The following is a 23,494-nucleotide window of genomic DNA, read 5'->3' on the forward strand; positions in this document are numbered from 1 at the left end:
TCAATTAGCATTGGTTCAAAATCGTTTTACTGTAGACGGCAAAGTGGGAGCATTTAGACAGGATGTGTATGTAGGGGACAATATTAAAAAAAAAAGAGATGAGATGCATTTATGTTTGCAGGTGTGTGGGCCTTTGTGCTTGTGTTTGTCCTTGGATGTGTGAATGGCCATTTGAAAGTACAATGTTACAGATGATGGATAGGGGAGACAAAGCAATTACCTTCCCTGGTGGTCTAATTTGTATGTTTGCGAACTGATGTTTTCTTCAATTGGCTTATCGCAGGTACAGGTAGCATACAATTTGGAATGAAAAATATTCGAATACGTGTCATAATCCTTTTAAGCAATCATTCAGACATCTTATTTTCCTGCGTTTACCCCGTAGGGCCACTAATGCATCGGTGAAACGCTCGCTTTGCTTGCTGCCTCCCTAATATTAAAAAAGATCCCTGCATCAGCGCAAAAAGCCAGACATCCATGGGATCGCTAGATGTATCCGCAATATTGATTGTATGTAATTTAATTTGCATGAGTGGCATATGACTCCTATGTGCTGCTGTTATGCTTTAATCATAAAGGGCCCCATAAAGGAATCAGCCCCGAGTCTAATATGATCAAAATAAGAGAAGTCTCATTTATTCCTAATGGAATCTAATTAATTTAATCTCAGTGGAATGATGATTCATACCTTATACTGAAAGATACACTCCGCCTTCTCCTTCTTCTAACCTTCTCCATTAACAGTTTGAGATATAAGTAAGGTATTTCTTGTGGTTTTTCTATCTTATCCTTGAACTATATGTTATCGGTGAACTTGTACATCTGTCCGTGTGAAGTAAAACCTCCTTGATTGAGCCTTCGGGGAGTTTGCATCTCGCCTCGCCTCTGTGGCTAATCCAGGTAATGCAGCTGGAGAAAGTCACGCATGAAAGCGGCTAGAAGGCAACTGGAGGTTAACTTCTTCTGTTATCCGTTATCTCTGCGGCACGCACTTACAACATGCTCTTTCGATATTGTAATGGAAATCCAGCATCAGATAGGCATGCCCTGCCATAATTATTCGTGTCAACAGCTTTACTGTTTTCGGAGGATTGAGTCAGGAATGGAGAGCGTACATAACGTTAAAGTCTCCTCTTCTCCCCTCCTAACAAAGCTCTGTAGTTCTTCAATCTGACTTATCAGCAACCAAAGCCAGCGCTGGTGGGGAGTTGCCCACAGACAAGCTGGAGATTGGCCATGGAGCCTGGTGGTGTTTGATAAGGCGGGCCTATTGGCCTTGGGACCCTCGGCTCAGACCCTCTGATCCACTTCATCTTCTAATAAATCATCCGCTGAATCCTTGGCCCCTGTTAATGCTTCAGAGCTCTCTTTGAGGTACTGTAAGAAGTTGTCCAGGGATTTCCAGCACACAGCCCTGCTCCGGCAACTTAAACATACTTTGTAGGATGGCAGGAAATGGGTAAAATTAAACAAGAAGAGCATTAATTATTGATGTTTTTTTTCCCCCATACATCATAAAGGTATAGAATTGTTTGTATTCACCAGAATTTCTCCAAAATGTCTTTGAGGCAAATCACCACTTCGTAAAGTTCTGTGTTCAACTTCTGTCTCTAACACCACATGAAGAGAAATGTAAGCGAAGGCAGAATAAGGGTTTGTGTGTTTTTTCCTCTCATCAAATCCTTCTCTTGTCCTGGGGGTGAGGAGGTGAGGGTTGTGTTTACTTGACAGATTAATGAGGCGAGGGAGCAGAAGTCCAGGTCCAGGTCAGAAAGGGCTCACGGCGGGGTCGTCATTCTTATTAACCCTGGCCAGATACACCAATTCAATAAACTGAACCAGGCAGCGGTTTGTTTGCTCAGGTTTCCGTCGGCGTGCACATGCATGCGGGTCTGTTGCCTGTGTTCATATTTATTCGTGCTCCACAGTGTGTGTGGAAGACAGAGACACAGATCGGCAGACTTGCAGCCAGAAATCTTGCAGGTGACACTCAGCAAACAGGTTTGGTTCAAGGTAACACAGCCCACAAAGCATACATTGCATAAATGATGCACGTAAACAAGTTTTCCACTTTTATTAAGACAGCAATACAAACCAGTCTGTCCCATATGTGATCCACTTTAATGATTGCGGTGATATATAACTGAAGCAAACAATTAGGAAAAGAAGGACTACAGAGTCTCCAACTAAAGGGAAATGAGTCCTGCACATTAGTGGTAAACGTGACAAACAGGAGGTGAATGCGAGAAAATCTGGTCCAGGATACTACATCAGAAGCACAATATGCCACACTTTGTATTGTGAACTAAAGAAATCAGATGACACCAAAAGCACAATTTACTGAATTCTCTCTCTTTTACCACTTTTCACCACAGAAAAAGACCCAGGGGTCATATTCAATTTCTATCTCCTTGTGTATTACATCAAAAATCGTTGTGCATTCTGTAGCCAGGCATTGTTTGCTGTGTTTTACAATGCATCGAGTGCTTTTCAGCGAGGACGGCTAAGGTAAGGTTTCTTGCAGCAAATCTAAGAGGCAAAAAGAAAGATATACAGACAGGTTACGACTTGAAGACAAAACCCTGAATAGGTTATTGGAGAAACACAATAGATGCAGGACTTGATAATAAATCCTGCTCTGTGGCATGTTCAAAAAGGTAAGCACGCCTGGTTGATTCTGATTTTGTATCACAATGGCAAGAGCTAAAGGGTGGCTTTGAGAGACAGTTCATTGTTGAGGAAAGGATGGCAGGAGCTTCAGCCACGACGACTGCTCAACTGGATGGTATTTCAACAGGAAGCAGTGACTAAAGAGACATCTACATTTAGATTTACTGGAAAGACATCAGTAAATGGTAAGAAACCGCGGTCAACAGAGCAGCACAACCCATCATGTGACCGAGAATATCCGTGCAGGATGCGATCAGACTGTGTCACAACAGTCTATTAACAGTTACAGAAAGAGGGTGAATGTAGCAGATTTCTAATCCATCAACCTCTTATTACAAAAATAAATACACATTTTAGAGTTCAGCAGTGCAAAAATCAAAAGCAAAGGTGAACTATCCCTCAAGATATTCTTGACAAGTAGGTGAGTTAAGCTGTGGCGTACACAGAGAGACCGGTTCAGGGGTGAATGCTTGACCCCTTCAGTGAAGAGATTTGAAGGCTCTGCGATTGGGTGGCCATTTTTCTGGCATGTTTTGGTTCCACTTCCACCCTTAGAGGCAAGGGTCAATGGAAAATCAATACATAGCTCTCACCCTTATCCTGTGATTAAACAATTTCCTCCTGTTGAAGTGCACACCTTCAGGACGATGATCTGCCCATCTGGAGGCCATGAGGGGTCACTGAATGTTTTGATTAGAACCCAGCTGAGTACCTATGAAAGATTTTAGATGGACATGTTAGTAGCCGCAAACATCAAATGAGGGAATATCTTTAGGAAGAACAGTGTTCATCCTTGTAGTAGCATTCCAGATACTTGACCAATGCCTGGTCTCAGTGAACGTGTCCTGGTAGCATGTAGTGGCCAAACAGTTTACAAAGACACCTGTCCTGGATGAAAGTGACATTGATGTGTGGTTTCATCCAACACTTATGGCCAGGAAACCATCACTTTATGCCGTTTTCACCCTACATGACAGGCAAAATATGCATTTAGGTTGTATCATTGAAGCTAAACAATATCAAAAACGCATGCCTTTATCAATCTAGGGAGGATTTTTTGAACAGTGGGGGCAGTTTTCCGGAACAGATAAGAACCAATTTGTAAAAATGTGTGGTTGAAAAGTTTTTAACCACTTCTAAGATTTTTGCTAGGCAGGATAGTAGTGTTTAAAAAAAATAAACAGCCACAAAGTCACAAATGATATGGTTAAACAGTTAGTGTTATATATATGTGGTATGTTTAGCTAAAGCACCCCATTGATTAAGAATTTCTGCATCACAAAACTCTCATTTTAAGTATGATGCAACACAACAGTAATGAAAATAAGACCTCCTCAGAGCAAAACTCCCCACAGCCAATTAAATTAAATGATAGCCACAAGGTTTATTAAATTGGCGTGTAACAAGACATGATTTATTTCAGACTCATCATCATGTTGTCATACTGGATATCTTACGTGTTCATTAATTCCCCACGTTGTGAACTCCAATGCAGTGTTGCACGCGTGTCTATCCAAATTACATCGGCGGTGATATTATCCGTGTGTTTCTCAAGACACAATCTGGGATCTCAAGTTTCATCACGTCTTGCCAGTTCAGTGGGAGAAAATTGGAATTTGCATTGGAAGCTCTCAAGAGCCGAGACAATCAAGCATCTAACAAATCTCCCGAGTGTGATCGGTTCTCTGCAGGCCACAAGAGGTTCTACAATTCATTGGTTCTAACATTCAGTAATGGCCATTGCTCATAAAACCCTCAAACAGGCCTTTTTTTTGTTTTTTTTTGTAACCGCTGCACTTTTTTTTTGAAAACCCTGCACTGCAAGGGCAGAATAAACGCCAAGGGGTAAGACTTTCTACAAAAGCAAACATAGCAGAACCTAATTTAAAATGATCCAAAATGCTCCCCAAAGCCAAAACTTATATTAACTTCCTAAACTACAAACAGCAAAGAAGGTGCAGGACTCCCACAGGAATCTGTCGGTCAAATGCTTTCTGCTTTAGCATCGTGTGGCTAGCTTAGTTCATCTTTCTTCATGCTGGCACCAGCGACAGCTTTGTGGTAGATTTCTATCTATTAATAGAAAGTTGAAAGTTGTTCAGTCTCTTCGGGCATGCTTGAAAGAAGTTCAGTGAAGCAGTTCATTTTTAATCAAAACAAACATTCTGTTCACACCCCACAGACCAACAGCATACAGCGCACTGTGAGCAGTCGTTTCTCAGTCATTTAAATGCTCTGTTTGGCTGCCTGTGCATAGATGGTGCAGACAACCCAACTGAAGTTCCTATGAGAGTAGGAGAGGAAAGACAATTCAAATTTGTAGGGAACCTGCGATTACGTGGTGGATGTCCTCTGCTTTTATGTTTCTTTTTATGTCGCAGTGGAGCGAGACAATGACTGAAAGCAAGAAAGAAGAGCAGAGGACATAAGAAACGAGGAGCATTTTAATCCAAAAATAAAAGAAACGTGAGATGAAATGGCAGAAGTACAAAAGAAAAACTCAGCAAGTGCAATGCCTCTCAGACCACAATGCCTTGAAATCATGCACAGCATGAGATTTAACAGTCGCAAGCTGCAGCTGAAAGGCAAATAGTGGAAAGGACAACTTAATCTGAGTTCTGTCATCTGTGTGTAAATGTGTGAGTAACAAGGAAAAGAAGAAGGGCCATTTCTGGTGGAGAGTTTAGACTCTAAGGGGGAGATTAGCCAGTCACACTGAGTTGATCTTATTGTCCAGGATAAGAGGATGAGCGCCACAGCCCTCTGGAGAATTTTACTAACACTTCTACAGCTCACAGAAATCAATAAGGGGATAGAAGATGGTGTTTATACGCTGATTGATTGTGTTGCATTGTATTCACTGTCTTAAGCATGGCTTATAACCACCAGCTGGTCCTTGACAGCAGTTTAGTGCTTCACAGTTAAAAGGTGATAATAGCACTGGGTGGTTTTCAGACAGTGTGGCCTCTGTGAGACTTCACTGTCAAGGAATTCACTGCTTTAAACAACTATACCGACAGACAGACTGAACACTGGAGCATTTGTGAAAATCTGCCTCATATCTTCACCTTGCTAGTACCTCACTCACCTCCACGAACTCTTTAATCTTGTACTATGCTGCAGCCGACACAGAGGTAAACAGTTGTATTCAAAGGGCTCTTAGGAGCTCACTGCATTTTGTAGGTTTTCTGAGTCCAAAAGCAATTTCCTATGATTCTAACCATCTGTGGAAAACAACGCCCTTTTTTGACCAGTGAAACTTTAAAGATATTGTAAATGATCTGTTCATATACAGTGCTTTAACTTTTACATTGAGAGCATCTGTAAATAAGACCTGGATTTACCAAATTACGTTCTCAATTACATTTTGAAAGAATTACATTCGGGGTACACATGTACTGCATCCGGTGTGTTAGCTGTAGGGTTAGTACTTAACCCCTTGATGCCTGAAATCATTTAGAATTAAATAAAAACTGTGTGTGTTTTTCCTTTCCAGCTGATGCTAAAATACATGGAGATTGTTAATTTATCTATTACACATAGAACAGTTGTATAACAATAATTATAACAGATATATAATAATTAGGTCCCACTGTGACCAGTCCTACAAGAAACCAGTGCTTGCATAAGGTTCCGAGGTACGTATTGAATATGCACAAACCGGCATTGGGGGAATGGATACGCTATCTCAGCTGCAGTCTGAATGAAAGGTATGTTACGAATTCACAACAATAGGTGTCAAGGAGTTAAAGAGTCAAGGAAAGATTTTAGTTGTTGAGAAATATGTCCCATCTTGTGCTTAATATCAGCAAACCTTTTTCATTTATCCACCAAGACTGACATTTTTCTCCACCCTGCCGACTTTCAGACGCTGCTTCTGGAAAAACAAATGTTAACATAAGCAATGCTAACATGATCACAGTGGCATTGCTAGCATGCAAATGAGACAGTTTCTTTGTTGTCTAAAATTATTGTGTACAAATGCTAATGAATAACAACCAAACAGCAGCGTATATCATCTGTTTAAGTGAAAGCTTGAACCTAGTTTATGGATCACCACAATCGTGAAAGTTCACGCTCTGGTCCACCATGAATGTCAAAATGACATTCATGGCAATCCATCAAGTTGTTGCTGAGATATTTGATTGTCAATCAAATGTGTTGAACCAGTAAATTGCCAAACAAAAATTTGCATTTAAATCACCACATTGGAACCATATCCTAGCTTCCAGATGCAAATGTTATCGGGAAATCATGACCTGTATTGACATTTTGCAGAGTTCAATGACAATTTTGGTTAGAAATAAAACATAAATGCAACCTAGGCAGCATTATGTTTAGGTGTGAAAACAATAATATTCAGGATGGTTTATGATACTCATGAATGATGTTTGATGAGTAAAATTTTGTGTTTGAGGTTTTCATATTAAGACAATTGGAATATTCCATTTACCGTACATGTTTTTTTTTTTTTAATTCAATTTGTTTAAATCTTCAGGAAACGTAATGTGATAGGCAAGTATATCAGAGACACTACTCTCTTGAAAAAAAACCTTGTTGTTACATATTTATTTGCAGAAAACAGCTGTTGTGACAGCGTGAGGCATTTAAACGCTCTGATATTCTGTTGTTGGTAATGTGGCTAAAACAAACATAAACCTTTCTGGTCTAGTAAGCCTTCAGCTCTTGCAAGATCAGCTCACTGCAGAGTTTGGTAATATTTTCTGGGAGATGTCTGTGTTTCCTGAGCTGCGTTTGACGCCGTGATTGGCTTTTGCTACGATACGGTGCAGAGTGGCGACGCTGCGTTCTGATTGGTTGATACGAAGAGCCACATCTGTTTCATGCAGGAAGCCCAAATCCCCTCATTTCACACACCGTTTGAGAGAAATATAGGGAAAAATGTGGCCTAGAGAGAAAGAAAATAGACCAGCAGGCAATTGAGGAAGACAAGATGGAGTTAAGAAAAAGGGGGAGAGGACTGGTGAGAAGAAAGGGAGGAGAAGGAGGAGGAAAAACAGAGGTCAGGGAAGGAATGAGCATGAGAGACAGCAAGAGAACAAAACAGAGGGGGGTTATTTCAGACGATATCGAAGAAAGAGAGGGACCAAAAAGGCAATTTGGGAGAAGAACTGCAATATTTGTCTTTCGGTTTTTCACCCACTGCCGCCCCCCCCCAACCCTTTTCACACTCTGCAGGCCTGCTGTGGAAGCAAACTAATCTGTACTGACGTTGAGGGTTTGATAGATCCTGGGGGAAATCTCCTGCATACATAAATTGGTTATTCTGTGTTTCACTTGCCTCTTGACATGGTTTCATTTTATGATCTCTTTCATTATCTGTCTGTCATATGTCAACGTTTATCACTCCATAAACACATCCATTTCAGATGAAACAGGCATCGGAAAGCCACCAGTTCCCCCGACGCCACCAGGTTGGGATTACAGCTCGCCATACATTTATTACTAACATCTGTGACGTGACTCAGTGAGCTGTCTTTTGGGAGGAATTTCGGCATTTTGAGCTATTTTTGCACCGTTTCATTCTGCAGCTGTGCCTGTTTCTTTCTCTATCACTTTCCCCCGTTCATCACCCCTCCTCACCCCTGTAGGGCCATCATTCGTTGGTCCTGCTGCACCAACTCTCTCCAAACTATGACATTCTGTTGGATCTTATGTCCGCTGTTCACCTGTGCAGCAGAGAATAAGCGTCGGTGATGAGTCCCACTGCTTTCAATATGCTCTCATTAGCATCATTGGAGAGAAGAGACAGATATTAGACCTGAGCTACTGAAACTCATTAAAGTTGAGCTTGAAGTCCCTTGGGATGCAAGCACACACAAAATACGGTTTCTGCTACACCAGATCCTGATTTATTAATCATAATATTCTAATGACCCCCAACTACACCAGGCTAAATGACCTCATTACACACTCCGCTTCTGCTGAACTAGTGGAGTCAGAGGTAGTCTCTACTATTAATGTGCAGTGACCTTTCTGAGTACAGTGGAGTAAGAGGCAGATGGAGCCCCTGTTGAAACCAGGTTTTATCCATTGGAGAGATTATCTGATTTCCCTCAAGGTCTTCAAAGCAATTAGAATCAGAATGTATTTTTGTTTGGACAGTCATCCAGAGCAAATGCAGGGAACACTCAGCCCTGCAGCTGGAGAGGAAGTGAACTACAAATAATTAAAACAGCTGCAAAAGCAAATCATTCGTGTTGCCACACACACAAAGCTAGAAAAAAAACAGGAATTATATCTCACTCACAATATGGATTGTATTAAAGTAACAGTTACTTCAATATATACTCTTTTTGTTCCATAGTCAAACATGGACCTACCAGCGCCCTCATAAAACAGCAAGTTGTTCTTTTACAGTCAGGTATATGATGGAGTGATTTCTTACTTGCAGCTGTGACTTCCTGGTCTTTGTCACTGTAAGGTTGCCAGGCAACCAGCACAGAATACAGGAAGTCACTGCACCCAATAAATGGACCTAGTACATGACTCCCCTTACATTTTGACAGGGAACATTGATCCATCCATCATCTATACACTGCTTAATCTTCCTTAGGGTCACGGGAGTGATGGAGTCTATCCCAGCTGACTTAGGGCGAAGGCAGGAGACACCTTGGACATCTCAGGGCACACAGAGGCAAAAAAAGCACACTCACATTCACACCGATGGACAATTTAGAATCACCAATGAAGCTGAGGACTGTGGGAGGAAGCCAGAGTACCTGGTGAAAATCCATGCACGCACAAGGAGAACATGCAAACTCCATGCAGAAAGAGCTGCAAAAGACCCCCAGTTAGCTTCTAGCTGCAAAGCAAAAGTATTAACCACCAAGCCACTGTACAGCCCTGATGGGGAACACGTTTTTCTCAAATTATTCCTGTAATATTGCTGTATAGGAAATAAATTAGGAAGGAAACTGTGTATGAGGCTGTAAAACATCTACAGAGATTCTATTTCCACACAAGAAAGTCTTTATGACAGATTCTTAAGGCATAAAATTCCCCCAAATTCTCTGAAGCCGGTTTTACTGCATTAGAAATGGCTTCACTTTAATAAAGTGAGTGTGTGCAGAACTTTTGGTTCCTTCTCTGTATTTAAACTTATATACATGAGAGTTCAAAGCAGGAGGTGGATCTTTATATGAAGACAGATGGACAGCAGGAGTTGCTCATCCTGCAAGCCATCACACTTTTTTTTTTTTTTTTTAGCTAATGCTGCTCTCACACGTCAGATTTCAATTATGGACTGCATCTACTGATGTCTATGCTATTTCTCCATCTGTTAATATTTCCCTGCTGCCAACAGGTCCACCATATCCATCAGGGAATTCATTTTCATGCAGATGTCCCGTTCTGTTGTTGGTCCGACCCCCAGCCAGCACACAAACACACAGAAAATCATGTGTGCCGGGTCACAAATACCAACACTCTATCTGCGGCACATCAAACAAACACAGTCTCATTTGTGGGAATATCCACCACAGACATCTGACCACACAAAAAGTGCAGTGACGCAATCCTTTTTTCAGCTCCAGATTTTATTTACAGCCTCACAGTGACTGAGGAAATGTCATGCTGGTCTTAAAGTAAATTCTGTTGTCTTCTGTCCCAAAAAAATTACATCTACTTTTACCTGAATGGGGCTTTTTTCACGTTTGAATCCGATACAAAAACATAATCTATCTCTCTCACACACACAACTCTCCTTCTACTGCTGGACTCACTGTCAATTCACTGTGTTGAAATAGATTCCAGTCTTTGATGTATCATTGTTGTCAGTGCTAACCAAATCAGTGCTGTGCATGAAAAGAACCCCCTGGGGTCTCCAAAAGAGACAGCAGACTTTTCTTTCACTACCTTTCTCCGAGCCAGATATCCACACAGGTGTCAAGAGTGAAAAGAGGAAAACATGACTGCATGTTTAACGGGGCTTTTGTGTTCCTTAGCTCCATTTTTATTTTCCTGTTTTCGAACAAAAGGAATTTCATTCTTGTCATTTTTTTTCCTGTTACGCCGCTTCTTTTCACTCAGAGCCCCTTTGTTGCTACAAGGGATGTGTTTGAAATGTATCTTACAGAATTGAAAGTATGTGCGTTTTTTTCTTCCTCTGAGTGGATTCTTTTAGCATTTTCCCCCGTTTGTGCTTTTACATCCAACAATAGGACTGAAAAATGGAGATGCCTCAAAAGCCTCCTCAAATTGACATGACCGATTTTACACCTCATTTCTCCACAACCACAACAAACCTGCTATGATACCGCTGCATTGTTGTCGCTATCCGCTTTTGTAGTAGCACAGTCAGCTCTGTGATCCCAGTAGACATTTTGCTTTTATCTGAGCCCTTCTAACCCTGTTTCTGCTCCGAGTTTTTTTTTTTTCCCTTTTTGTTTCTGTCTCTGTGTCCACCTTTTGCTCTCATCCCCGTCCATGACTCCGTGCGGGAGAAGTGATAGTTGCCAGCGAGTGTATTAAATCGTATGGTAATCGCACTGAGAAAAGGGCACACAGTGCAGTTATGTTTCTAATGAGAGACGGAGAAGCGGCCTGACCTCTCCAGCTGGTGCGCTGCAGACATTCATCATCCTAAACACATGCTGGATGAAGGGATGAGGAAGAGAGAGAAGAAGAAAGGGCGAGAGAGGGCACTGCCCTCTATTGAGAGCAACATAACACTGCGGGTCAGCGAGTTAAGTTGAAAAGGAGGGAGGGATGGTGAGGAAAAGATTAGAAAAAAGACAATACAGACAACACAGAGTGAGGCAGATTGAATAGGGACAGAAGAGGAGTTGTATTGTAGTGTTCAGCACTAAAGCTCTGATTGTTTGCAGCTTCATTGTAAAGCAAGACTGTCTGTTGAAGATAATTGATTTGGCTGTAATTGTACACCATAAGCGTAAAGCACATAATCACTGCAGTCACTACTCCTGAGCCCATCATGTTGTCAGGCAGCAGAGGATACTGCTGCTCTGGAGTCCTCAGAATTTGTGTCAGTCAGAAAAACTAAAAAGGAAAAGAGTGATGGACGGGCTTCAGCGAGGCTTAAAGTTCACAGCCAGAAACCCAGGAGTGGGAATTTTCAAGAAATCTGCTCATATGAGTAACCAAACAGAACTACAATCTACAGTATGGGTTGTGCGATATGTTTGCTCTCAGCAGTTCCTCTCTTTTGCTTTTGATGTTCAACTTTAACTCAAAGGAAATGGATTTCAAAGAGCAAAAAGTGAGCCTAGAAATTGCTAAACTGCACCCTGCATGAAAGCATGATTTCTAAAGTGCAAACATTGCTTCTCTAATCTAATTGCCATTTTGCTTCTTTTTTCTCAGTTATGTTATCACAACTAATTCTGCAGTAGAACTTGAAAATGCTTCTGATTTTGAATGTTTCAAAAAAAAAAAAAGCCTTGAACTCAGTTTTTATACTTCCAGTTACTAAGATCCGATTTCAACAATGTAAACGCAGAAGTGGGTCTAATTTCAACAAATATGTAAAGTAGGGACAGTAAGGGGAGATGCAATAGAGATTGAAGGTATTGATTCGGGGAGAAATGTCTGTTCCTACTCCACAGCTGTTGCAGAAAGATAAGTGTAATGTGATCTCACGCTTATTTTAGAAAAACTCTACCAATATTAAATGATAAGGCTGGAGTTAGAATATAATTTTCTTAGTGACCTCAAATCCCAACCCAGCGTTCTAACTTGTCAGTCCTGCTCAAGGAGCAATCTGTGGGCCTGAAAAAAGAAGCCAGATCAGTATTGCATAAAGCTGCAGTTCCTTAAATGTCCACTTGACACTGGCTCCAAAAGTGAGTCAATTTCTATATACTCGAATGTTAAAATGCTCAACTTTACAGCAGAAATAAACATGTTTACAGCCTGGTACAAACATATTTTTGGTCTCTGTAGCTATTTTTGGCCTTTCATGACAACTACACAAGACAGATTTTTTATATAATTGACTCATTTCAATTAGGTGAAGGCATAATTAAGGATGCTGTGGCTTTGAATGGTAGAAAGGTGCCATAGCCACACATCTGCATGGCCTGCCTCACACTCCAACTTTTCTGGATTAACGAGGACTTGGTTTGAATCTAGACTGACTCAACAGATGTTGACTGTATGTATAAACCTGCCATGAGTCATTTGCCAGCTAGGCTTCCTCCTCTCTTTCCACTATCTACATGTTACGGTTTTCAAAATCCCCATCACTATGGAGAACAACAGCCACCTCGAGGCTAGCAACCTACAATGCTGAAATTTTCAAGTCCTGCTGAGGATTTGGATCATACCGCAAGGCAGCCCCGCTATTTATATATTTATTTATTTTGGAGAATCATTCATTTTAATGACGGTGCTCACTTCCCTGCATGCAAATGTTCCACCAAAATAATCCCCCCTGACACTGTTTTGAGGGGGACACTGCTTCACTTAATTCAGCCCCATACAAGTGGGATTGCTTTAAAGAAATACAAACAAGTCCAGGCAGTTTTCTGCAAGAGCAAAAATGCTAATGAAGATTCTCATAGGAAGACTAGGTGGAGTCCAAGATGGTGATGGTTGGAACCAACGCTCTGACCTTTGACACTGCTCTTTAGGGAACCTAAGGGTGATACTACAGAGGGTTCTTCCATCTCATTGTACATTCAGTGGTGAAGATGTTAGTCTTTAACACCAGATTTCATCTTTAAAGTCTCAGCAGCTGGGCATTGCAGTTTTTTGGAAAATACATTGTAATCATTGGGGTCTATTTTCAGTCATGGGTTGATACCATTATGTTGCTCCAGTATTCTGAGCAACAGTATAGTGTATGTTGCTTTAACTCAGAATAACTCCCAGTGTCCTTGTTTATCAGAGTGAATAAATATGTGACCCATTGCAACACACTTCTGATCTGTTGTTAACAGCAATGCTCAACAAAGATCTGTGAAAGCGCTGCATGTTAGGACCATGAATCCAACGTTGATTTCATCGGATTTGTTGACAAGAAGAAAAACGGAAACATTCTCTCAGTATGATTGAAAAATGCATCAATGTACAAAAATCTTTATCTGCATTTGCACATTGTTTGGTAGAGAAGGCCTGTGAAAGCATGTGTTTTGGGTAAAAACCCACTCAAAGACTTTCAACAGTGTGCATAATATCACAAAGTACTCCCGTGTGTGTCACAATGCACCTGAGTGTAAAATCCTTCTGTGCTCAGACAGGATTGTAACTGAGCAGCACTCACTGTGTGGCCAGATTCACACCAGTATCCACCTGCCATCGCCCCAAGCCAAAGCTTCTCAATGGTTATTTGGAAACATATTTAGTGTAATTCAGAACATTACCCTCTGAAACTGAAAAAAGCTTTCTCAGCCTGACCTAGAATTGCTATTCAAGCTTCCAAAAACTGTTCTCCTCACAGTTTTTTTTTTTTTTTTTATACCAGACTGGATCCTTAAATCTGCACTTTGAAGTGAGGCTAGCAACTGAAGTTCAAACATAAAGGGGAGTTAGGGGAGATTTAAGTGCAGGCTTGGCCAAAATATGTTCAAGGAAATCTCTGGATCTTATCCCCCCTCGACACTCTCCTCCTCGTGCTCAATTTAGCCTCTCTCCAGCCTGGTTTTAATTGCGCGACACCCAAACAACAAATGCTGCCCAGGCGAGAAACAGTAAAAATAACTTTTTTGCTAAAATGCATTCATTTTTTTAACACACACTCTCGCTGCCTCTTTATTCTCGGACATTAGAAAACTGTCTCTGTATTGCTTCTACCTTTTGTTTTCACTGTCATCTAGAGAAACGTGTTCTGCAGTCTGAATGTTTACATCTGCGAGCCACCCCTAGATCCCCAAGTGTGAATTGCTTTTCTCTTGACAGTGTGTACTGTATATCTGTGTCTGCTTGTTGGAAGAGGTGTTGCATTGAGTTTCGACTGTGACAAAGAACACCGGAGGGAGAGTCAGCAGCTTGATCAAACCGAGCATTCAGCAAATCAAATAAGTTTTGAGGATATTATTTTGCATTCATTGTTTTTTCTGCTTTGTTTGCATCTCCATCAGCTGAGAGAAAATGATTTGCTTGGCCCTGGCAATCTCTGCAAGAGAGGCTCCATATTGCAAAGGGGGGGGGAAATAAATTGCTTTTTTCCCCCATCATCATGGTTCTGGGTGGATGTGAGAATAAATTTCAACGGTGCCGCGATTAGGTTCATATCAGATTTTGAGATGAGGAGTACGTTGCTTAAATTTTAGGAAACATGGCACATCCCACACAATATCTGCATGCAATACTGCAGCACAGTCCTCTACTCATGCAGCATTTCTGACATGTTTTCTTCATGCCTGAATAAAATGTAATTAATTTTCTTTTCTGTCCTGTTAGCGCCAATGTGAATCCCAATTGTTCCACTTTCTTTTACCCAGTTATTTCTTGTTCCCTGCTCCATTTGTATTCACAGTAGTCTTATTTTTGCTTCTCCTCACTTTCCCTGCTACTCTCTCATCCCTTCTGACTCCAACCTTACATAGTCTTGTCCTTATGTTTGGAGCTTATGGTGGCTACTTATCTTTCCTCGCTTCCCCACTTGCTGCCCTCCTCTTATCTAAATCCCCTCCTGACACTCATGTTCTCTCTCTCTCTCTTTCTGCTTGTAGAATGGAAGCAGTGGGCTACCAGCGAGTGCTGCAGGTAGACCTGGAGGTGAACGGGCTCATGGTGACTCAGGGGGGCAGGCAGGTGACATGGCAGGTGGAGTATCCGCTAACACGCACCCTGACCAGCGAGGTGCAGACCCTCATCCGCCTGGCGCCGCAGGACCTGGGTGGGATTGTTCCACTAGCCATGGTAAGGAATGAGCTTTTGTACTGTTAAGGTGGAAATGGTTTAGCACTACGTTACTAAAATCATAGCCTTCCCAATCACTCAATGGGGCTGGGTACGTTGGGAACAGGATATGTCCATTTTTACAAGGCCAGCTTAAGGGTTGGTTTTGAGCTATTCTTTAAGTTCAAACCAGTTCTTTGCATTTTGACAACCAAAGAATGAGCCGGCTGATGTTTTGATATCACCAGCTGGTGATTATCAACGCCCACGCAAATGTAAACAGTGATGTAAATGGCGGCACATGAATGCCGACTGCCACTTGCGCAGCATTGCTAAATGTTTTAATATCATCAGTTGGCATCTATTAACTCTGTGGCAAACACTGACACAAAGAGTAACATTCTCAAACACTAAATCACGTTTGCAAATGCCTTTATAAATATCGACTGGTGATATTAAAGCATTGAACTGCAGAGAAAATGAAACGAATATTGATCTTATTGGGGTTTTTAGTCGTGGCCTCTGTGGTTGGTTCAGAATAAATGAGAGGGAGCTTCTAAGACTATGGTGGATCTGTAACCCACTGAAAAGCTGAAGAAGAACCAGCACTATTACTAGTGCTACTACCAAATGGTTTGCTCTGGTGGAGAAGTAAGCGGGGTTTGCAGCAAAAACAAAAAAATGCAACATCATGCAACAAAAATATTTAGCTAGAAATTCTCCCCTGGACAGTCTAAAACGTGCACTCCTCATGGATTCCTCTGCAATGTGAGCACTATTTTTCTGCTGTTTACCTCATGGTTGTTCCAGATAAAGATAAAGTAGCTACAGCCATGATAAGGTTTCAGAGTTGTATGATTCTGCCTCTGAATGTTTCAAACTCCTCTACAGTATCGTGGGGGTATGATTCTGGAATTGATTATATCTAATGTCTTACCTAAAACAATATTCCCTCACCAATCAAAGCCTGCATTGCTTTAATGAAGGCAATTTAAGGACAAAGAAGCTTCATATCTTTCCTACACTGCACATTTCACACTCTCCATTTCTCTCAGAAATCAGATTTTCCCCTGTGAAAATTATGACACAGCACATCAACCAGATAACAAGTCCAGTCAGAACCACTTAGATATTCTACACTGATTCACCACCCTGAGACCTGTAGCAGTACAGTAAAACTGGACTCAACTAACTGCGTCAGAGTGATTAGAATTAAGATCAGGTCTTGGTTTGTATCAAGAGAGTCAACCCATGAAGACCCCGAAGCAAGATAAAAGCAAAGCAGCCAGGCAGCTCACGGTGTTTTCCATCGTTCTGGTCATGCATGCTGGTTTTGTAGATGATGTTAAAGAGATGACTTACAGCTCAGAGTGCGAGTTCGTTCACATCCTTACTGGGTGAACGGTTTGGAACGCTACTCTTTTTATGTGACATGCCCCAATTCTGGGACATGAAGCAGGACAGGGATCCTAAACATGCAGACGTGACTGCCAAGTCTTGACTCACGGTCAAACTGTAAAATGCTCTTAACTGGCCAAGTCAGCTGACCTAAATCCAGCTGAGCATGTTTATGCACTCGCCAAAGACAAGACTGACGGCAAAAAGCAAGAAGGGACAGCACCATCATCTGATAACTGGCAGTCACAGACCTCAAAGCTTATTGCACCCAGATATTGCAATTAATAAGACGGCCTTGTTATTAACTTGTTAAATTACTGCCTCTCCCTTAAAATTGACTGCCATACCTTTGACACTGACAAATAACAGTGGGTATTAATGGACAATGGACATTATTTTTAGGATTGTCCCCAAAAATAATATGAGCTTCAACTAATCCACATTGTTCAATGTGAAATCCACTGTCAGTATCCTATAATACTATAATGGTACATACACTACCGTTAGAAAGTTTGGGTTCACCCAGACCATTCTATGTTTTCCTTGAAAACTCCCACTTTTATTCATGTGCTAACATAATTGCACAAAGGTTTTCTAATCATCAATGAGCCTTTCAACAGCATTAGCTAACACCATGTAGCATTAGAACACAGGAGTGATGGTTGCTGGAAATGTTCCTCTGTACCCCTATGGAGATATTCCATAAAAAATTTCTAGCTAGAATATTAATTTACCACTAACAATTACTAGGTTGGATTTCTGAATAATTAATTGTTAATTTCATTTAAAAAAAAAAAGTTTTTCTATAAAAAAATAAGGACATTTCTAAGTGACCCCAAACTTTTGAACAGTAGTGTACAAAATAATGAGGTTGTATGAGTCGCAGTATTGGAGTATTAGTGCAGAAGACTTTTTTTTTAAGCATAAGTTATGTTTTTACATTTTTATTTTAATTAGAATTCTGGCTGCTATCAATACAAATATTAATAATTCTATTAAATAAAATATTAAAGCCAGCAGTGTAATTTTAAAGTTCTAAAAGTTTCTCCATATTATAACCCCTGCATTTACAGGGATTGCTTTAGGAAGGTTTTTCACTTTGCCTGCCTTCGCATGTAGAGGCTGCGTGAAAGTGTTCAGGATAAGTAGTGATGTTTGTTTGTTTTTTTTATTTATGAGGAGTCTAGCTTTAGAACACAAACACATAATCCTCATCTCACCACTCACTCCCCATTTCTTATGTAGCTCAATGAGAACCCAAAATTATCACAGAAATCTAAATGTGGTATGTGTCCTCACCATAGTACGACCAAATGGCAACGCCTTGGAATGAAAAATTGAATTTACAAGGATAAGGCAAAAACAGCCACTAGAGTCTGGCAACAAAAGTGAGTCAAACACCATAGACACCCATTTTAAAATGCCAAACTTTGCAGCAGAAATAAGCATGTTTACAAGTCTAAGACGAAAAAATAATTTGGTCTCTACAGCCAATATCCCCATTCATGACAATCATACAGGGAGTGAATCTTTATATCTTATCTTATTATCTTTATAATATTTATCTTCACTCATTTAAATTGTGTTAAGGCTTAATTATGCATAAATAAGAGCGATGCCGTTTTGAGTAACAGGTGAGTGTCGTCATGGGACACTGCATGGCCCAACTCAGCTCTGCTTCCACCTTCTCATTTTTGGATTAGCTGGTAGTCAGGCACTGCCACGATGCTAGTGGCCAAATTCACCATATTGAGCTTCAAATTCACCCTTCAAGAAATCTGTGGCAACGTCACGAAGGGCCAATCAGCAGTACCGACGCATGGCAAATGTAGTCACAGATTAAATTCATCAATCTTAGTATCTCACATTCTCCATAGATCTGAATGCAGTGAATCATAACAGTCACACTGCCTGGAACAATCCAAGACAAATACGTGCATCACCACACTCTTCGTACGTTTGAACTGTAACAGCAATGGAAAGCTGAAATATATATATACATAAAGATAGAGATTTATTGGGAAACGGCATCCACTTTTTAATGAGCTAAACACTTAAACATAGAGCAATTTAAACACCCACATTATATCATATCTTCAAGGATGGTAGTTTTTGTTACTAGGCAACGCTTCTTTTACTTGTTGGAGTGCAAATACTGTATTATTTATCCAGGGTATAAGAAAAATAGTGAACAAACATGTTTCTATTTAAAGTCTGCAGTTTGAAGTTTTCTCACACAGATATTCTTTAAATGTATATTTGATAGTGGGCATGAAAGCAGACAATTAATTCGCTGAATAACAACAGATATAATTTTGACTATCCACTATTTTGTCCCAGGGGCTTTTAATATTTTTTCTTTGTGTAATTTTTTTTTCTGACTTTGCAAAGCACATCACAGTATTTAGGCACTTTTTAAAACAGTGATAACAGAAAATTTGATGAATTAATCAGCATTATTGACCCCGTATAAAAAGCCCGTCCCAATTATTATTCTAACACAAAGCCTGCACTTTTTAATTGACAGTAAGCTGGTTAATACAGCTCTCAGTTTGCCGACTGAGAAGTTAATTGAGTTTGGATTTAAACAGTGCAAATATGGATGAATTGGCAAGTGGCTTCAGATTGCTAATTGTGTTATGATAATGACTATGTAAACATGATAAACTGTTGTATAATTGTTTTTCCAAAATGAAGGGAAAATCATTCAGTGTGCTGCAAAGAGATAAGAGTAGTTTTTTGTTGTTGTTTTTTTTCTCACTGATAATGGCCACGTAAAAATCAGATGCCTTTGGGTACTTCATAAAATTTTATTATAGCAATTTGGTGAGGCAACAGTTCATTCCTGATATGTGATTTCCGATCAGTAGAGCATCCCTGAGATTTTGACTGCATTTCTCAACATTTGGTGTCTTATTAAAAGGGAGGCCATGCTCGAATTATATTTTATTTATTAAATAAACAAACTATTGGCCATACAGTCAAGAAACTGTTGAATGGAACTTCTGTGGGGGATTTCAACAGGAACTTAATTTAACAAAAAGAAGGAAAGACAAAACATCAAGTATTTATGTCATTAGTGCTGCAATGATTATCCCTTTAACCAGTCAGATATTGAATCCGCAACTAGTTTGAGAGTTGAATAGTCATATAAGCCATTTGTCAAGGGACAAAAAACAAGTTTTAGCTTCTGAGATGTTAGTATTTTATGGCCTCCTTTCAAAACATAATTTATTAATTTAAAAATTGACAATTGGTAGATTAATTGAAAATCGAAATAATCCTAAATTACGGTCCTGATGTTGGTAATAACCACCTATTAACACCTTGGCACATTTTTAGATTATTGTCACAGTGCATCAATAAGACAGACACAAAATACTGTAAAGTTAAGAGCTCTAATATTTATATAAGTCGAAAATTCAGGTCATGTTAAAGGAGGTGTCCTTAACTGTAACTTTAAGGGTTACTCAGAGAAAGACACTGAACTAGACATGGCAAGACTTTTTAACAAGGTCCACCACATTGCAGACAAACAGCTGTGAAGCTGCACTGGTGCTTATTAACGAACTTATATCACAAAATGCGACAAGTTTTTGTTCTAAATATGGCTGATCAAACGATGGAGGGGATTTTTTTTTTAGTTTGGAGAAAGCAGAGTGTACCTCCCTAATCAAAGGAAAGGGATTGTACAAGAAGAAAAATCTTCCCTGTCTGTATTTTTTTATGTGACTGCAGAGACACTCAGCATCTGGAGCAGTTGGAGATATCAGAAATACACTCAAGTTTTATCTAGAACAAACTGAGAGCCAAAGAATGGAGTATAGGACAAGTAACTTAGAGGAATTTACTTTTCGTCGTATAAATGTGGTTCACACCGTAGAATATTCATTGGGGCTTCACTGTATCAGTTAATGGAAACCCTAAACCAGCATCTCTCTGCACAAACTCACACTTGCTCTGGTAAATGAATCCATCTGTCTGCTGGAATATAGTGAAACACCAAAAAACTGAGCATTTTCCTGTGACTAGAGAGGCTCTCCGTGTTTTGTTCCTGAGAAATGTTGATTATTCATGGTTGATGACTTCACTAAATTGTATGTTTATATTCACATTATCTGCTCTGTCACCATTTTCGCTGCAATGCATATCAATAAGGTAATAGAATTTCTGCAAATTGTGACACCAGAAGCCTCATCATCTTCGCAGTTTTAATACGAAGCAACTGGCAGATTCCAGCTTTAACTCGATGTCTCCAAGACCAGCCACAACTTTGACATTTACGCTTTCAGATGTTTAATGTGCTGCTCTCCACCTCCACAATTTAAACCACCTGTGAGAGCGCATTTTTCGCTCGGGAAGGCTGTTGTTTTCTTCTTCTTTTTTCTTTCATGGCTATCATTTTCAGTGCTCAGCTTGGTGGCATTTAAACCATACTGTATTATTATTCAGTGAGTGCACTGTAGCTCTTGAAGGGTACACGCGCTTTGACAGTCCTACATATTGCACTTGAAGACCCAAGTAATAAATTAAAAGCAGATAAGTCAGAGTGAACAAATAGTTTGATTAAACAGAGTGCTAGCGGTTGACATCAGTCTTCACCTTTGCGGCAGAACGTGTAGGTAGATACCAATCGTTCCTGGAACTCAACAGTACTTGTCTGTGTAGAGAATGCCAAATACCCGTGTTCAATAAAACTCTCATCTCTCTGTGATCGCTTCTGGCTCACACTCCTACACTCCCACGGAGAAGCGCGCACATGCACACATACAACGCACACATGCGCTATCTGCCTGCCAAACATGCGATGCAGAACTCTTAACAACTGCTGGAAAACTGTCCTCTAGGATAACTGACTGAAATTGTGACGACTCTGGTAATAGCACCAGGAGAGAGAAAAGGATTTGAGAGTGGAAAAGATCTTAAAACACAAAAGAAAAAAAAAAGGACAAAATGAAATTAATGGGGCTAATCTGAGGGTGTAGAAAACAGAGTAGAAAGCAGGTGCAGAGAGAGAAAAATATTTTCAAAAACTGGTAAGCGGGGTTAGTCTAGGAATAGCCTGCCAAATCATTTGTTACTGAAGGGCAATTTATGAAACTTTTGAATGTCTAGGCTCCTTTCAAAAAAAGGAACACACATTAGTAGTGGATATTCATCCTGCAGCATTGGGTAAAGTCCTTTTCCAGTGTAATAGAACAGAGCAATCTGTGTTGTAGCCCAATCGATGACGCACAATTCTGTGTCTTTTGTGGCTGGACTGAATACTTTGGAATGCTAGTTCAGTGCTGAATACACTGCAGGAAACATTTATCTTAATGAGCAATTTCACATTTTGTTTAAACTGAATATAAGTGGAGAATTTCGGCATTGGGATGATATCCCTGCACTTCTTCCCAAAGCGATTTCCCCTTGTTTCAGGAATATTTAATGTATTGTTATCTTCTAACAGGGCAGGATAAGAGGAGAGACTGTGGCGCTAATGTGGGGAAATGGCGCTCAGTATTGGAAAAATACATGAGAACAAGTTGGAAATGGGTCGAGACTTCAATTGATTTTCAAAAGAGAGTTTTGTGAGGGTTTAATAACAGATTACAGGGTTCATTTTTGAACCTTACCCCGGTGGCTCTGCGCATCCGCTGATAACCTACTCTGTTTGAAATCAATGCATTTAATGGCCCCGAAATCTGAAATGATCCAAAGTACAAACTGAAGAAGACAAGCTGAGAGACAGTTGCATGTACTTACAGAGATACTGCTCTGCTCTTACTGAATGAGAGGCTGTGTACATTACTGTAATATTATCAGTGAGCTCATCTTGTGAATGCCAGCTCAGTGTCACCAAGACAAATGCATGGATATTGTTCGCTTTAATCAAATCGGTTGTTCAGGTTCTGAAGGGAGAATCAGGGAAAAATGCTGCACAGTGCAAAACCTGGAACCAACGAGGTAAATGAGAAAACAGGCAGTGAACGTGTTTCATTAACAAGCCTAAAAAGCAGTGCATGCAGAGAACATGCCAGCTGAGAGTGCATCCCATTTTCCCCTTTTTTTTTTTCTTTTTTTTTTGATCTCTCTGTTGCCGTGCTGTGCCTCTCTGTTCTCTTATTAGAAGAGACAGCCAGTGTGGTCCCCATAGCTCTTTACAGTACATCCCAAATGCTATCATTAGCATTTTATTCACCGCTTCCGAAACTCACTCCGTTTCAAACTCAATAACATTAGCCTGGTGCTCACAACCCATAACATGATAATCAGGACCATTAGCAGGAGAGTCTGCATTAACTTTTCTTTCTCTCTTTTTTTGGAAGCACCTCCTGTTGCAAATTTTAACATTTATTCCAAATCCTGCTTTTCCTCCATTCTGACTCCCATACAAGTGTTTGACAAATAGTGATAGACTGAGGCAACAAAGACAGCAGAATTAATAACAAGCTGTATCCTCTGCAGGCGAGACAAAGAAGTCCAACGGAAAGCGGCTCTTATATCTATAATTTACACACAGCGCTGTCGTGGTGTCAGGACTAGGCCAGCGGTATTCTAGAAGGTTCCCATCAGTCACACTGCTTCACTGTCAGGAACAGTATTTGGAAATGGCCTG

The 23,494-nt window shown here is 40.4% G+C and overlaps 1 protein-coding gene across 2 annotated transcripts in view; it reads left to right on the plus strand.

The window, feature by feature from the left end:
• The window catches only part of si:dkey-112m2.1 (transmembrane protein 132C), a 178,776-nt gene that overhangs the window by 118,401 nt on the left and 36,881 nt on the right, over positions 1–23,494 (plus strand). For both annotated transcript variants that reach the window (XM_051938986.1, XM_051938985.1), the window contains exon 5: positions 15,327–15,516. In XM_051938986.1, the coding sequence (XP_051794946.1) occupies positions 15,327–15,516 (190 nt within the window). The remainder of the gene's footprint in view (positions 1–15,326; positions 15,517–23,494) is intronic.

Source organism: Acanthochromis polyacanthus, chromosome 18, assembly GCF_021347895.1.
Source record: "Acanthochromis polyacanthus isolate Apoly-LR-REF ecotype Palm Island chromosome 18, KAUST_Apoly_ChrSc, whole genome shotgun sequence".
NCBI classification, from domain to species: Eukaryota; Metazoa; Chordata; class Actinopteri; family Pomacentridae; genus Acanthochromis; species Acanthochromis polyacanthus.